This window comes from Corylus avellana, chromosome ca5 (assembly GCF_901000735.1).
Source record: "Corylus avellana chromosome ca5, CavTom2PMs-1.0".
NCBI lineage: Eukaryota > Viridiplantae > Streptophyta > Magnoliopsida > Fagales > Betulaceae > Corylus > Corylus avellana.
In genome coordinates, this window is record NC_081545.1 from 8,981,212 (window position 1) to 8,999,539 (window position 18,328).

Sequence of the window (18,328 nt, forward strand, 5' to 3'; positions counted from 1 at the left end):
ACTCGTTGAGTGCGAATCATTGCTCGATTCCAATTTGCTACCAAGTCTCCATGAAGTGTCTTGAGCCCCAGAATTAATGGAATGAGGTGCAAATATCACCTTAAAGCTGCATTTTCCTCTTAACAACCTGCAAATCACTAAAACACCAAAACTAACCAAAACATAAGAAAATAATAAAGCTAAAGGCTTAGCAAACGCAAATTAAGGGGTCCAAATATGCAATATTTGACACTCATCAGTGTGTATGTCCGACTGTATAGAAGATAAAAGACTTAAAAGCAGAATAATAGTCACCTTAGGCACCTCCATACAAGCACTCTCCCTAGGGCTTTTTGTATCCTGGAAATGCAAATCAAGAATAAGCAATCTATATAACTAATTTTTCATGGGAAACAAAAATTATTAGAACATAGTAAAAAGAACCAGAAAAAAATATTCCTAAAATAAAAGAAAGCATAGGCAACAAAAACAAGAAATCATGGATAAGTTTGTGATGAGGCATTATTTCCGCAAACAACTCTTTTTATCTTAACTAATTCGAGTATTCAGCCACTTCGATACTCTTAAATTGGAAGTTTGGACCTTCAAATACATCACACATTCTATCTTTCATTCAGATGCTTCCATTTATCCATGATTTCAAATGAACAACAATAAAACTAAATTAGGATAACCATTAAGATTGATGGGGTCCTAACTCATTATCACAAAATATAGTGTGACCTTTATGAAGCCAAACCATTAAATAAGCATACAAATTATAAAGGTAACCTTTATATGTTTACTTCTATGTGAATAGGTTTTGCATCAATGATCTAGAAAACAATGATCATTCATTCTTTTCTTCCTCTTCTCTCTCTATCTCCTTTCTTTCTTTTTCTTTTTTTAATGAAAAGAAAAACTCAATTATACTTTTGACCTCATTATCGCTCCTACAAGAGGCCCAATCTATTAAACCCTAAACGAAGTATTGATTAAACATCCATAAAAAAATACTTACTATTTATCATATAAACATAATTACATGTATCACAAACATGTAATTTCTACGTCAATCAAATACAACCAAACTATATATGTTACCATGAATATAGACTTAATTACATGTAACGTTAAAGATCAACAAAACAAGAACAAAATATATAATAGGTTTACCAACTACAAACTCACAGACAATGCTCAATCTAGGTCAATAGCTTCCTTATTCTCCAACCTCTCTGCATTACCTGGAGATGATAAAACAATCAATCAGAAAACAATAGGTACCTTTCTTATCAGGATCCTAAGCCAAACACAAAAAAGGGCACCATAACAACTTTAACATAGTCCCCAAAAGGTAGCTCAATCGGCTAGGGACCACGCCTAATGAAGTGGAGGTTACTAGTTCGAATCCCCCTCCCCTCTCTTGTACGGACATGTCAACAAAAAAAAAAAAATAACAACTTTAACATATATACTAACCAAAATGACATTACTATAATAGAACCAAAAATGCACTAACTACAAATAATAATCATCATCAATGCAATATCTATCTATCTATCTATATATATATATTCCGACTGAAAAATAATATCCTTCTAAAATTATATGCAAACACAATGCTAACGCTTACTAGTAGAAATAATAATAAACATCATTGAGGTCACTATCAACAATAAGAACATCGAAAACAATACTAAAAGCAATTAAATGTATCACCAAACCAATGAAGAACAAAACATTTTGCAACAAGAGTGTCAATATATATATATTCAAGAAAACCCAAACCAAAAAAAAAAAATTGCGTTACCCGATCTACTTCCCACTGACGATCTCACTCCCAAACGGGCTGGAGACTCTTTGTTTGACACATCCTTAACTCGAGTCATATCAGATGAGGACCTCGACTGCAACATGGACTCAAACTGATGAAAACGTGCCTCATACAAAGTGTTCATACTAGCCTCGTTCTCAGTTAGCCACACAGCAACCTGCTCTCATTGTGCATCTAACAACGCAGCTATTTCTGCCCTGTGCCTCTCCCTTTCAGCTTTCTGTGCAGCTGCCTGCTCTCGCTGTGTCTCTAACAGCGCATCCATCTCTTGCTTGTGCTTCTCCTGCTCAGCTTGTGGTGTAGGTTCTATCATTTCTGAGACACCGGAGCTCCTGGGAGGTTGTGACCGTGGCGCGACTGGTCTATAATAGGAGTATATGCTGCTGTACACAGGTAGTATACCTGTTCCAACTTGGCGAACCCGACCAGCGTACTCTGGCTTATTGCCAATCCTTTGTGCGTAAGCATTGTCGGGTGCCCACCGTATGGTACCCTCCGTTACAGATCTTCTAGCAGCAGGGTCAGTGGGAAGTAACTCCTTCATCCTCTCCTGTAGGGTACACATTAAAAGAAGCAATTAGAAATATTAAATTAAAATACAAAGAAATATATATTAACCAAGACATATCGGTTATTAGTAGCATACACATCTCTCCTTGACCAAGTCATTTGGATATCCGCCATCCTTCTTCACGTGTGTATTGATGTAAGACTACGCTTGTGTTGGCGGAGTCCCAATATTTATGAGTTGCATAAACAAATAAAACTTAAACAAATAAAACATAAACATAATCAACATAAATTATATATATATATATATAATTGATCAAAAAACACACATACTTCTTCATGTGTAGCCCTGGCAAAGCTCTTTGACTCAGTAAAGTGAGGCTCCTTGTTCTTGGACCGAATTCCCTTCATATATGTAGCATATTCTTACAGAATTAACATTGTTTTACATTTTAGTCTAACACATTCATTTTAATAAAACTAAACAAAACCCAATAAAATATGCGACTTACTTGATTCTCTTTACTACACCATTTCTCGAATAATATATCCACGTCCGTTCTGTTGTACGTGGATAATTGTTCCCCTTCCCTAACCTTCACTGTCGCCGGAGTATCGTCCGACGTAATGTGAAGACTTTGCTTCAAGTCATACCTCCAAGTCTTATGGTTGTTTCGTATATCAAGGAAAGCGTCCCATTTTATGGCCGCGATATCACACTCAGGCAGGATATAGTAGTACTTCTGCATAAATTCACGTGTATATTTATATTAACAATACAACATATATATGAGAAAAATATATGAATATAGAAATAACTATCATAAATACAATAATATTTAATTATAACATACCATCAAGGCATCCTAGATATCCTCCTTCCTACACTCCAGTACATTCTTCCACTCGTCGCCAATCCTTGCATAATTACTGCTCCTGACGAACACCCTGGTCATCCGTCTAAATTTGGAAGTGCTTTGTCCCACAAGCTACCACGCGGGGTTATACTCACACACAATCCCTTGGCCATCGGGGATCTCCCACAACTTGTGACATGACTTGACACTCAAAACATGGTAGTAGGTGGTGCCATTTTGATCTACACCTAATACATTAGGGATTTGAATAAGTTAGTTACTTATTTAAACTAACTACATATTAAAATAAAAAAAATATTACGATTTTTTAGCACATATACTTACTTATCGTCCGAACCTCGTCCATCGCCAACAGGTGTGTAGCGGCATCATCGGAATGTGTGTCTTGCGCGACACCATCCTCATCACCCATATTGCTATCCGGGGGTTGTGTCTCATCACATTCATCCACCTGTGATCTAGTGGGGTACGGGTGCCGCTCAAAATGGCGATGTGAAACGATCCCCAAATCGCTCAACGTCGTGAAGTCAAGCATAAAAGGTGTGTATGTGCTCGGCTCTGGCGGAGTATGCTAAGAATCTCCATGAACGTCACCACCAAAGCCAACGTCCAGTCCTACATGGGTCTGCCCTTCCACATGATGTGGAAGTATCGGTCTATACCCTTTTGGCTCCATATCAGCCTGGGGGGACGAATGTAACACATGGGCGCCAGATGTCAATCGCACAGTCGGTTGCCTCTGTGCTTTTCTCTTGCCCCTATAACTTATATCTCTCTGCAAAATACGTTACGAACCAAATTAGTATTTAAAATAAGTAAATATGTACAAGTATATATAGAGTAATCACACATTTAAAATTTTAAATATATACTAGTTACTCAATTAATTATATATCGTTTACTCATCGTATATATAAATTTTATGGTTAACATAAAAGCAATTACAAATTAATGTAAATATTTAAAAAAAAAATAAAAAATTCAAAGATAAGGGTGTACTCCAATTTCATTAAATGACATATGCTTCGATTGATTCTAAATCGGGTCGGACGTAATCGATATCATCAGGTGAGTTAACATGATCATGATTGGTACTCAAGAGGAGTGGCTCAATCTCGTGGTAGCTGACACTAGAATTGTCAGGCCCTTAACCTTGACCAACATTATACACGTTTCTAGGTTTAGTCTTTACAACGCAAGCTCAATCTGGGTTCCTTTTATCTTCGATGTAAAATACTTGGTCAACTTGCGAAGTTAGCACAAACGGCTCATCTGTAATCCTCTCTCCGGTGTGGATAAAGTTTTTGAAATTGACAAGTGTTATGCCATACTCGTCAACCTTGTACCCCCTGTTCCTCGTATTGTTCACCCAATCACACTTGAACATAACATACTTTGACCTATCGTAGTACTTAACCTCAATTATTTGGGTTAACTTCTCGTAATAAGTTTCACCATCAGTACTCGGCACACACACGCCATTATTTCGAGTCCTTTTTTTGATATCAACTGAAAGAGTGTGGAACAACTTGTCGTTAACCATATATCTGTTATACTTGACTGCTATTTTCTTTGGTCCTCTATAGTGCATTACCAGTTTCTCACCCAGCTCCTGTCTGTGTAGGTCGTCCAATCCATTGACTTGCGTACAATGGAGGGCGATATGTGAAATTGGTGTATAGGATTTGTATGTGAAACATATATACTCATCATTTAACCGGTAAGAAGCCATTATTCTTACGTAGTCACGATACCAATCAACAAATTGTTTGAAATGTTGGCTTTCCAACTGATCGTTCGCTGTTCGCTCTCTAAGCATTTCCATGTGTATCCTACAATTAGAAATTAAATTCATTATAGTGCATTAGAAATTAAGGTTGTATAGGGAATGGTAAGGCATGTACTAGTGACATGACTCACGTCCATAGCAGTAGTAACTCGTCCGAGTTAAACAATATATATCAATGAATCTGTGCCAGTGTGATACGGTTAAGGATGATTCATGTTCTTGCCCCCTTACAACCATTAGAGTTTCTTTGGGCCTTGTTATGAAATGTCAGTGCGTCATCCAAATACATTGAGCAGAATGTCACCAACTCAGTTGCTATGTAACCCTCCGCAATACATCCATCGGGAGTCGCTTTATTGCGCACATTAGATTGAACCCCCCTAGGCTCTTGTATATGTAAATCAATCAATCAACTGCAGTGATTCACTGCCTTTTAATGGTGGGAAAAATAATAATAGTAATAATAACTTAACGATCAAAATTTACCTTTCAGCCGAATACATCCACCTATACTGCACCGGTCCACCCAGTTAGTATTCACGGACAAGATATACGACAACATGAACCATGCTAGTAAAAAAACTCGGGGGAAATACATGTTCTATCTTGCACAAAGTCACATAGACTTCACTTTGGAGTTGGTACAAATCATCTAGTGTCAGCGTAGTTGAACATATGCCCCGGAAGAATGTTGACATCTGAACCAAAGGTCTGACCACGTTACTTGACAGTGACCTACGTAAAGCAATAGGTAGAAGTTATTGCATCAGTATGTGACTGTCATGACTCTTCAAACCCGTCATCGTATGGTCTTTGAGTCATACGCATCTGAAAATATTCGAGGCATAACCATCGAGCACCCTCACATCCCAAAGCACTTTTAAGAAACTGGTTTTATCTTCATTGGACATTGTGTGGCGAGTTGGGAGCATTTAGTTTTTTTCATTCTTCATAGATGGATGAAGTAGACGTCTCAATCCCATCTCTTGCAAGTCTTTGCGAGCATCGTAGTTGTCCTTTGTTTTCCCTTTTATGTTAAGTATTGTGCCAAGAATATTATCCATCACATTCTTCTCTTTGTGTATCACATCAAGGTTGTGCTGCAGTGAATTATCCTTCTAATACGGCAACCTAAAGAAAATACTCTTCTTCTTCCATAATACATGATTGGTCCCTTCTGGTCTGGTGTTGGGAGTACTCTTCTTCCGCTTCTCTCCCTACTTCTTACTACTGTCTGGATTTGACTTGTTGGCATCCTCATCCCCAAATGGCATCCCTTCTAATTATCTTCGGATTTCATCTCCACTTAGCACATCGGGTGGACATTATAGTTCCTGGTTACCGTCAAAATTTCTTTTGTTCTTCCTCCACGGATGATCAAAGGGCAAGTATTGCCTCTGACCGATAAAACACCATTTGTGGCTGTGTTTTAACCATCGAGACCTTGTTGACTGCATACAACAAGGACATGCCTCAATCTCGAGATTCTATCAAGCTGGGAAAGGAAAGTTGGGAAAGAGGTGGAATTTTTGCTGGAAGACAGGCTCGGAGCGCTGGGGGAATAGGGAGAGAAAAGCAAAATATGGGAAGGAATCTTGTTGGGGAACATGGGGTATCACCCCAACGGCTAGGGGGACTAAAGGGGGCACGATTTTTACCTGAACTTGAAAATTCTTTCCTTAATAATCAGACTTTCCTTTCTGTAACTGAAGGCGTTACTTTCGGAAGCCAATAGGCAACAACAGCTGGGGGCATACACGTACCCAGAAAGGAGCTAAAAAAGCACCCAGTTGACATGTTCGTACTGGCCCGAGAATGGATGGGGGCCCACTGAAGGGCCCGGTTGGCCCAAAAGTAGCTGACCTTGTAGCAATCCTAGCCCAACATATAGCAATGGGGAATAAGGGACCTCCAGCAAAGAAAAGAGAGCAAGCGACCTCTGAGGAAAACATGAAACCCGAAAGTTTGGGTTTGGGTGAGGACTGTGCTAGATTGGAGGAATCTGATGGGAAAGTGAAGAGAGGAAAAGGAGAAGGTAGCAACTCTGGAACAAAAAAAGATTCTTTGGCAGTGGCTAGTGACCAGCCCTGCCGCTCATTATGAGTATCTTAAGCTAGAACTGCCGGGGGCTTGGGAACCCTTGGGCAGTTCGGGAGCTTTGCCGTATGGTGAAGGAGAAGCGACCCAAATTGGTTTTCTTAATGGAAACCAAATTACCAATACAGCGTATGGAGCGAATAAAAGTACAGGCTGGGTTTGAAAGTAATTTTGTGGTGAATAATGTAGGGCGTAGTGGTGGTTTGGCGCTTTTGTGGAATGAGGATATTGGAGTGGAAATTCAAAACTATAGTAGACGGCACATAGATGCTATAGTAAAGTTGGAAGGGAATGGGATTGAGTGGAAGTTTACCGGATTTTTCGGTCATCCCGAGGTGGGAAAGCGGCAAGAGGCATGGAGTCTTCTTTGGCATCTTTCTTCTTTCTCTCCTGCGGCATGGCTATGTGTTGGAGACTTTAATGAAGTCAAGGAGGATGCAGAAAAATTCGGTAAGGTCCCTAAACCCAGATGGCAAATGGAAGCTTTTAGAGAAACCTTGAATTTTTGTCATTTACAAGACTTGGGATATTCTGGTGCGAAATATACGTGGTGTAACATGAAACTGGGAGACAACTTGGTGATGGAAAGGTTGGACAGGGCGACAGCTACATCTGGGTGGAGGGATATTTTCCCTGTAATGAACATGGAGGTTCTCGCTAATCGTAATTTGGACCATACACCATTGTTGTTGACATTCAGCAAACCTGTCTGGAGATGGAGGAGAAGGAAGATAAAATTCCGGTATGAAGCTGAGTGGAGTGCAGATAAGGAGTGCCAAAAAATAATCACTGAGGTGTGGAATACTAAGCTTTCAAGAATAAGAGAATGGAGAGCAATTAGACAAAAGCTGGAAGAAAGTAAGTTGGGATTGAAGAAATGGGCTGAAGTTAATAAGCCACCCATCGAAGGGCTCATTGATTCCAAAACACGGGAGCTTCAACAAATCCAATGTGCCGAAGGTAACCTGGATGTAGAGAAAGTAGGCCAACTACAAAGGGAAGTGAACACACTTATTGAGCAGAATGATACCCATCTTCGGCAGCGTGCAAAGGTGGCATGGTTGACTTCGGGAGACAGGAATTCTGCATACTTTCATGCATGCTTTAACTAGTGGAGGAGATCAAATGCAATCCATACTATCCAAGATGAGGAAGGCTTATTATATTCATCACTAGAGGGAGTTGAGGAGGCGTTCATCAAATATTTCTAGAGACTTTTTCACACCTCCAGTCTGAGTGGTATTGCAGAAAGCATGGAATTTATTCCTCGGCTAGTTACAATCGAAATGAATGAAGGGCTCCTTAGTGAGTTCACGGCAAAAGAAGTGACTGTAGCTCTCCATTAAATGGCACCATTCAAGTCCCCGGGACCAGATGGTTTTCCAGTGTCGTTCTATCAAAATAATTGGGAGGCGGTGGGAAAGGAGGCATGTAAGGTTGCCCAAAATTTTTTTTGGATTGGAATTCTGGATGATGAAATAAACCACACACACATTGCTTTGATTCCTAAAGTCAGGATCCCTTCTAGGGTGTCTGACTACTGACCTATCAGTCTTTGCAATGTAATTTACAAAATTATATCCAAAATACTGGCAAATAGGTTAAAACCCATTTTGCATATGCTCATATCTTTCAATCAGAGTGCATTTATTCTAGGGAGGCTTATCTTGGATAATATTTTAATTGCCTATAAAACCCTTCATACCATGCAAACTCAGATGTGGGGTAAGGAGGGCTTTATGGCTGTTAAGCTCGATATGAGCAAGGCTTATGATCGTGTGGAATGGGACTTCCTAAAAGAAGTAATGCTACGTATTGGTTTTGACCCAAGATGGGTAGATTTGATTATGGCATGTATTACCACTGTTACGTACTCAATCATAGTAAATGGGCAACCGGTGGGGTGTATCCGGCCATCTAGATGTATAAGACAAGAGGAGCCCTTATCCCCTTATCTTTTTCTATTTTGTGCCGAGGTTTTAAGTTCACAATTACTGCAGATGGAATGAACTGGTCTCCTTCGAGGGGTTCCTACTTCTCCGAAGGGGCCAAGGTTGACTCATCTTTTTTTCGCTGACGACTGTTTACTCTTTTGTAAGGCAAATTTGATTGAATGGTAGATTTTGTCTGGCTTGCTTGAAAAGTATGAAAGGGCTTCAGGGCAAAGGCTCAACAAAGAGAAAACATCGGCGTTTAATAGGCGTTCCGGCGGCTTAATGATATGACCAATATCTGGGGCTGCCTACTTTAGTGGGTAAATCTCGGATTCGGGAATTCCAAAACATTGTTGATAAGGTTCGGAAGCGAGTGAATGACTGGAAAAGTAGATTTCTATCTTAGGCGGGGAAGGAGATTCTGCTGAAAGCCGTGATTCAGGCCATCCCAACTTATTGTATGAGTATTTTTTTACTTCTAAAGATTTGTGTAGGGAGATAAATTCAATTATGCAGAAGTTTTGGTGGGGACACAAGAAAAATGACCAGAAAATACACTGGATGAGTTGGGAGAAGATGAACCTTGCAAAAACAAGTGGTGGAATGGGTTTTAGGGACCTTCATGCGTTCAATAAGGCACTTTTAGCTAAACAATGTTGGAGGTTGGTGCAACAGCCGGATAGTTTGTTGGGGATGATAGTGAAAGCCAAATATTTTGCCATGACAGGTTTTATGGAGGCAAAAGTTGGTAGTAGGCCATCTTTTGCATGGCGGAGCTTATAGGAAGCGTGTGAACTTCTTCAAGATGGTATGCTTTGGCGAGTGGGTGATGGAAATTTGATCAAAGTATGGGGAGACAAATGGATACCCCAGCCAACGACGTATGCAATGTTCTCTCCTCCCTGTACTCAGATTTCTAATGCAACTAAGGTGTGTGAGCTCATCAACCAGAGCACGGGTGAATGGAAGACTTCACTGATCAATCAAGTGTTTAGGGCGGAAGAAGCCGAGATTATAAACAACATCCCAATTAGCAAATATGGGCAGCCTGATTAGCTGATATGGAATCCGTTGCCCACAGGTGCTTTCACAATTCGAAGTGCCTACCACTTGGAGAAGGAACGGCAGTCAAGGAAAAATAGGGAAGGTTCTACTCGGTCGGGTTTCACTCTTGTGTGGAAAGAATTGTGGAAACTGGAAATTTCAAATGCTGCGAAAGTTTTTCTATTGAGGGCATGTCAAAATATATTACCAACTAAGGTGAACCTTCGAAAGTGGGGCATTCTAATGGAGGATTGCTGTATGATCTGTAACAGAAAGCTGAAACTGAGTTACATGCTTTATGGGATTGTTTGGCAGCAGCTGACGTTTGGAGTGCCTATAATCAGAGTCTTCAGAAGAGCTGTGGAAATTTCCACTCGTTTCTAGAGGTAGTGGTATATTGGATGGACATATGCATGCGGCAGGAGCTTCAACATGCAACTTTGGTTGCTAAGAAGATATGGGCCCGACGAAATACTGTAGTGCATGGAGGTATTTTCAGCCTTCTGAATAGTATTATTCGTGAGGTGGATGTGCTGATGCAAAGTATAAAAGCAATTAAAGAGGGGAGGGTAAACAGGGATGGTCCGAGCGCGGTTCATGGTCCGGTAAAGTGGGAACGTCTTTCTTTTGGGCGGCTGAAGGTGAATTGGGACGTGGCCATAGATAAAAACCTGCATTGCATGGGAATCAGGGTTATAATATGGGATCACAATGGCCAAGTCTGTGCTGATTAGTGCAAAAGGATTTCTGGTATTCAAGACCCAACAGTGGGAGAAGCAATTGCAGCTTTGGCGGCGGTGGAGTTTAGCAAGGAAAGAGATTTCTAGGATATAATCCTAGAGGGGGTTTCCTTGCTGGTAGCTCAGTCGTTGAAGGACCCTGGAAAAAGCTTGAGACCTTTTGGCCATATTCTAGATGATATACAGAACTTGCTTGGCACACGAAGGAGTTGGATGGTGCAACACGTCCAGCGACTGGCCAACCAAGCAGTGCATGGTTTGGCGAGGGTGGGTCTCCAGTGCTCCTCTGAGTGTATATGGGTGGATGAGATCCCAAGTTGTATTGGTCCAATTGTGATTTTAGAGCTCCATGCTCTTCAAATTTAGAACCCGTTGGGTTCAGGATATTTGTTATCCAATTTTAATGGAAGTAATGAAAGTCGAGATTTATTCAAAAAAAAAAAAAAAAAAAAAAACATTCTTCATTCACATTTAGCTTCTATCATTTTCTCCCAAAAGTTCATATATATGCATTTGTTAGATGTTGAGGACCCTAATTAAATAAGATAATCTAGCTAGGGAACGAAGTCATATATATATATATATATTTTCCTATTGTCAAAGTTTTTAGTCGTATAGCATTTATAAGTATTAATAGGGCAAAACCTAAACAATATACAAGTCTAAATTTAAATGCATTTATTATTATATATCACTAAACAAATTAATTAAATAAATCTAAGTTAATTACTAGTTTCCGAATATAACCGATAAAAACCACATGGTTGTTCATATATACTACGTGCATACCAAATAACAATCATAACACATAGCACGAATTACCTAATTAATTAACAAATTAGCAATAAAGAACTATCTCAAACAAAGCAAAATATTAAATAAGTTATATATAATAGCATAAATGTAAAATTGTTATATATAATATATATATAGCCGGCCATATATATACTGTATATACATATGTATTACCCATATATATATTTATTTATATATATATATATATATACTGTAAATATATATGGCCGGCTATATATAACAAAAAAATTGAAATGCATATATATAGCTAGGGAGGAATGGCAGAGTGAAGCAATTCATGTAAATATATCAATCATCTTGCACAAAACAAAATTCATAATTATTTTCTTTTCAAACATATTACACGAAATTAGCACAAACATCACCCAAACTTGCATACAAACACCAAATCCAAACCAAACAAATAAATAAATACAAGGATGCATGTACATATATATATATATATATATATATATATATATATACCTGTGAGGAGCTCTTGTAGGAGCTAGAAACGGAGGGAGAGAGGACGATGGCTGGAGATCGATGGCGGAGAGATGGCCGGCGGGCTTAGCTACGGGCGGAGGATCGTAGACTTCATGAGAGAGAAATTACTAAGCTTGAGAGAGAGTATATATACGGCTGGCGCGTGGAGAAGAGAATAAAAAAATAATAATAATCATTAAAAAAAAAAAAAAAAGATTAATACTTGAGCTTCAGCTATGGCGGAAGAAAGAAAGAAAAATGGAGAAAACAAAGAGAAACTAGAAAAGCTGAGAGCAAATATTGTTGGGCGGTGGTCGTAGCTTCCAGCTGGGGGAAAGAATAGATAAAAAAAAAAAAAAAAAAAACACAAACATTTCAAACGCGCCAGGCCTCTTAATTAAGGGGAAATGCTTTTTTGCATTCTCCCCACCATCTCTTCTCTCTTTACTTTTTTGTTTTATTTTATTTTATTTTTGAAAAAATCAAAATCCAAGTGAAGAGATGGTGAGTAGATGGTGGGGAGAATGCATTGTAGCATTCCTCCTTAATTAAGAGGCATGGCACGCTAGCTGGGAGATGGGGCGTCTGCGCAGGGGGAGGGTCTCGAAGGGATTCTTGACGTGCCAGGTGTCGCACATCACGAATCCACTCCAAAAAAAAAAAAAAAAAGAAAGAAAGATAATTATCTATATATATAGATAAATAATGTTTTGACATGGTAAACTACCACGTCAGAATTTGTCTGACGTGCCAGTTTACCACGTCAGAATTTTCTAACGTGGCAGTGCACCACGTCAGAAAATTCTGACATGGCGGTGTGCCACGTTAGAATTTTTTGACGTGGTAATTTGCCTCGTCAGAAAATATATAATTTTTTAAGTTTTAAAATCTGTAACAATTTTCTGACGTTGCAATATTTAACACGTTAGAATTTTCTAACGTGTTAAAACAAACATGTCAGAAAATTCTGACGTGGCACTATTCACGCGTTATAAAATAATTTTTTGACGTGGTAAAATTCTCATGTCAAAAAATTAATGACGTGGCAACAAAACATGTACTGTAACCACGTTAGAAAATGCTATTTTTTTTTGTAGTGATAGCCCCATACAAACATCAAGCTGGCAATTATGGATCCATCCTAGATTAATTAGCAAACATGTCTTTTGGTGTCTTGTTTAATCTTTCTGTCTCCGTCATTTTTCTGGCTACAGTTTCACTCTTGACATACATGTACCATATATATATGGTGTAGGTCCTTGTGCTTTTCGGAGTATTTGATATAGTAAGTTTTGGTCTTTGGAAAGAAAGGTTTTTTTATTTTTGCATAGAGCTTAAGACTTTAGTATTTAGTTAGTAAAAGGAAGCCTTTTTAGGTGATCTGCACAACTATATTTGAGTGGTGGTCACAATAGATGGTATCACGAGTAAAATTGTGGGTCACACAAGGTTGGATCTGGTCCAATTAGTAGTTGGTAATGGTATGCGTGTTTCATTGGGACACACGTATCATTTTACAGGTTCCACACGACAATGCAAACTCTATTGATAAGGTATTAAGAGCTCGTATAGGCCATATGAAGTAAATTTATGTAGTATGAGTATAATGTACACGCGTGTACATTATACTCATAGTGACGTGGCAAAATATGATGAACAGTATACACGTCACTAATTCATCATTTTTTTTTTTTTTGTTGGTAGTGACGGTTTAAACTACCTTATTAGCATATTTTGTGTGCATAAAACAATACAAATTTTCGATACTAGCATATTGACCAAGGCAATACTTAATCAATTTTGCAAAACCGATACTATTTTCAATTACTAAAGTCACTTGTTATTTTCTTGAGATAAGGCTCACTACATGATAATTTCCTTGATAACTTATTTACCAAGTTACGTACTTAAGCAATTACTTTTCTAGCTATAAAACATCTTAGTGTTTTGCAGTTTAGCAGATTATTAAGAAGGTAAATTTCAGCGATTCGCAAGACTGAAGATGCTAAGCGAAAAGCTTATGTAGGCAGGTTTGCATAGAATAGTTTAGACGATAAATATTTATTGTAAATTACATTCTCTTGGAAGCTCTATATTTATATTTGATGATAAAGGATAATGTTGAGGTTACATAGTTTTAGGCTCATATTATTGTTTAATTTGCTCTAGGAGTGGCTGGCTAAACGGAGCGCCACCGCCATTTTGTCCAAAGGGACCCCAATTTCTTTTTTAATTTATTTTTTAAAATCTTAATAAGGCATATGAGACACATGTTAGTTGGAAATTTGTTTGCCATAACATGCCGTTAAAATGTTCGACGGAACATAAACAAAAGTACGATATATGTTTATTGGATGTATATACGTAACAACTTCGCTACTTTTTGAAATCGAGCCAGTCGTTTGATAATATTGGGCCTTACCAAATGTACCTTAGAGCATTTAATCCACTTTCTTATTTTTATTTTTTTAGGCATCCTGTTGTGAGTGCACTTGTGAGTGTTGTGTCCCACATTGAGAAAATATGAAAGAAAAGAGTGCTTAATATACCTAAATGGATCTTAGCCCATTAACTTGGGCTTTTGGCCTAAAGTTGTGTTTAATTATGTATATTAATGTACTCTTGTTAAAATCTTCATAACCGCTTTATATTTCAACACACCCGCATCTTATCAAATGGAAGACGAATATGATTCTTCATGATTTAATTTTGAACCCGCAGCTCTAAAGAAGTTGAAAGGAATCTTGATCGCAGTTGAAAGGATTATCTTTCTAAATAGCAGAGCTGGAATTCAATATGGGCATGCATGGCCTAATGGTCTAGGATTTGTTCTCTCTCTCTACCTTAAAAGAAAAGGTTGATCAGTCATTAGATCGAGCATATTGATGACCAGATAATCTTAAACAAGTGCAACATTTGCAAAACATAACAATAAGTTAAAAATAAAAAATAAAAATAAAGGCTGACAATTGGGTTTGGTCTATCTAGTTGAGATTGTAATCCCATATAAACTAATTAAACCCAATTATTTTCATGCCATTAGTTCTTTTGTTCTGTTTTTTTTTTTTTTTTTTCCTTCTCTTTTATTGGGTTTGTTCGTTTACAATAAATAAAACTAGGCATCAAGTAACCCATGTGTTGCGCCAACAACATCTTCACAACAACAATTGTAAGTCACTCAAGATAGGCCTCAATAATAGATGGTATGGTTGGAATTTTGATGATTTTGTAGCGAGTGAAGCCTGCTTCCTCCAATAATTTCTTCCATTCAAGCTCAGTCCTCTCCTTTCCACCAGTAGTGTGTACCATCATCAACAAATCGAACGCCATGCGTATCTCATCAAACAAATCATTACTATCTTTCTCAACAACAATATCAACAATAATAACCTTTCCACTCTTTTGTTGTATTGCTTTTCGGCAATTCTTCAAAATCTTTATGCAATGCTCGTCACTCCAATCGTGTAGTACCCACTGCACTAACAAGCAAATCCAATAATGTTGTAGTGTTGTGAAGGGTACTCCAACTTTTATTACAATAAGAGACATATAGCAATTTATGTGGCATTTTCGGATACTGCTAAGTATATATGGTGATAGTAAAAGTTTAGTACCCGACCATTTCCCATAATATTTATAGTCGTAGATTGTGATCTAATGGATTACCAATTCTAGTGGAAAAAAAAGACAGAAATGGATAATAATAATAATAATAATAATAATAATAGATACCTTCATGAAAATTGCATCCGCATTAGGAATGACGTCAAACATGTCACCGCCAACATGGGAGACCCCCTCGTGCAGGGGTGCTGTGGCGACAACATGTGGCAGATCAAAGTTAATACCTTTGATGTGTGGATGTGCTTTAACAATCTCTGCAATCATCCCTCCCGTCCCACCTCCGACATCCACCAACGATCCCATGGAACCAAACCCATCTTTGTATCCTGCCACGATCACCCTCATCATAATCTTGGCCGTACACGCCATGGCATCATTGAAGATGTTGTTGAAGTCAGGATTTTTTAATGCAAAGTCCCATACCTCATAGCCATGGGCCTTGTTGAACGCAGTGCCCCCTTCTTTGATAATTTGGCCTAGGCAATGCCATGGGGCCAATAGCAACGGATGGTTCTGCATTATCACCATTGGCACTAGACTCAGCTCAGCTTCATGCAGAAGCCATTTTGACATTTGTGTCAACCCGTAGAGTGTCTCCCCGCCACCTTCCACTGGATGATGATGTTCGGTGAAGATGTTTTTGCGGACTAGTGATCTCATGATACGTGCGAGGTAGGGTATATCAGGAGATGATGAATCAATCCCAGAAGCTATTTGGCTCAAAGTAATAGGGCCGCTATGAGAGTATATAATGTCAGCAATGCGGAGCTCTACTGCACATTTCAGTGCCATAGAATCCACAAAGCTGAACATGTGTTGCCAAATTTCGGCTTGGCCTTGTACCATTGCCAGTGTTTCTTGTGGTTCCATTTTCTCTCACACTCACTCACACACACACACACAAATGTACAAATGAAATGAAGATGGTATGTACGTATATAAAGAATCGTTTGGTTAGCATGGAATCCCACTTTTCAATATTTCTAATAGACGTGTGAACAACACGTTGTCTTCTTCTTTAAAACAATATGGCATAACCAACCCACAAAGTGGGACCCCCGACCCCTCTTCTCCATCTGTAACGTATATAATTGTTTGGCTCAGCCTGCACGCATTGCCTGGTCCAGCCGCCCTTCCCAGCTATCTAAAAGTTAGAATGGAAGTGATAGATGCTCCACACGTTATCTTTCTTTTTCTTTTTTCTAGGCATCCGCACGTTATATTAATGGAAGATTAATAGGATTCTTCGTGACAAAAAATTTTCACCATTTCGCCATTTCATTTCATTTTTAGTGTATTTAAGAGGATAAATTTATCTAAAAATTTTATTCTTAAAAAAACGACAGTATTATATCTTCTTAAATACACTAAACGGATTTTAGCCCCGCAGCTAGCCCTCACAAAAATGAAAGAAATGTTTGGCTCTATTTGTTTCATGATCTTGACCCCGCAGCTATCCCTTATGAAAATGAAAGAAATTTTTGGCTTAGTTTGTTCGGATGTAAAATAATTTAAAAAAAAATACTTTTTATATTTTTGGTATTTGATGAGAGTAAAAATAATAGTAAACATAAGATATTTTTGTTAATTTTTCGTAAAATGATTTTTCTTTTTTAAAATCATAAACTATTTTTTGAGTTTTAGCTTTTTATTCTCAAATCACGCCCAGACCACCACTAAACCGGCCACCACCAACCACCTCCAGAGCACCATCGGCCCACCTCCAAATCACCTTTAGACTACGACTGAACCACAGCTAGACCACTACCGGACCACACCCGGTCACCATTGGAACATCCTTGGGTGACCATCGAGCCACTACCAAACCCTTACCTGACCACCATTGAGCCACCTTTGGCCCACCATCAAACCACCCTTGAGCCACCACCGGATCAACCTTGGACCATCCTCGAGACACCATCAGACCATCGCCAAGCCACCATCAAACCACCACCGAGCTCCCCTAGACCACCATTGGGTCACCCCCGAGCCACCACCAAACCACCATTGAGCTACCGCTAGATCACCACCGAGGCACCACCAGACCATCCCCGGGAAACCATCGGACCACAATCGGGCACCACCACACCATCCTCAGTTCACCACTAGACCAGCACCAATCCAACCCTAGTCCTTTACCAAACCACCGCCAAACCGCCACCAGACCATTGTTAGGCCACAGCCAAGCTTCGGCGGAACTCAAATTTTTAGGTTAATCTGTTTAATTATTTTATATTAATTTTTTTTTGTGAATAATTTTTTTTTATAGGTTAATATGATTGAATTAAAATATGAAAAATATTTGTAATTTTTCATATCAACCAATTGCCGAAAAATGTTTTAGGAGAAAATTTTTTTCTTGAAAATGATTCGGTAAGGTCCACATACCCCATCAAATTTTCACCCAATTGACAAAGTCCCCTTAAACTTTTAGTTGCGATAATGTTCCTACCAAACTACCAAAACATCAGTAATGTCCTTCCAAAGCTAGCGAAAAGATAAAAATGCATATGTATATTTCCCATTAAGACAAATTCTCTTATAAATTTGAAAAAAAAAATTGATAATTTATTTTTTAAAATGAAAATTTTAATTTAATATATATATATATATAT

At 38.5% G+C, this 18,328-nt stretch overlaps 2 protein-coding genes across 2 annotated transcripts; one reads left to right on the forward strand and one right to left on the reverse strand.

Moving 5' to 3' along the window:
* The first annotated feature begins 6,808 nt into the window (after positions 1–6,808).
* Positions 6,809–8,202, forward strand: LOC132181728 (uncharacterized). The gene is made up of 2 exons (XM_059594967.1): positions 6,809–7,028; positions 7,142–8,202. Exons 1-2 carry the CDS (start codon positions 6,809–6,811, stop codon positions 8,200–8,202), a joined length of 1,281 nt encoding a protein of 426 aa, XP_059450950.1.
* Positions 8,203–15,171: 6,969 nt separating this feature from the next.
* On the reverse strand, positions 15,172–16,583 carry LOC132182889 (desmethylxanthohumol 6'-O-methyltransferase-like). Its single transcript, XM_059596256.1, has 2 exons — positions 15,822–16,583; positions 15,172–15,563 (listed from the first exon to the last, which is right to left on the reverse strand). The coding sequence occupies exons 1-2, from the start codon at positions 16,581–16,583 to the stop codon at positions 15,264–15,266; spliced, it is 1,062 nt and encodes a 353-aa protein (XP_059452239.1). The 3' UTR covers positions 15,172–15,263.
* Positions 16,584–18,328: the final 1,745 nt, after the last annotated feature.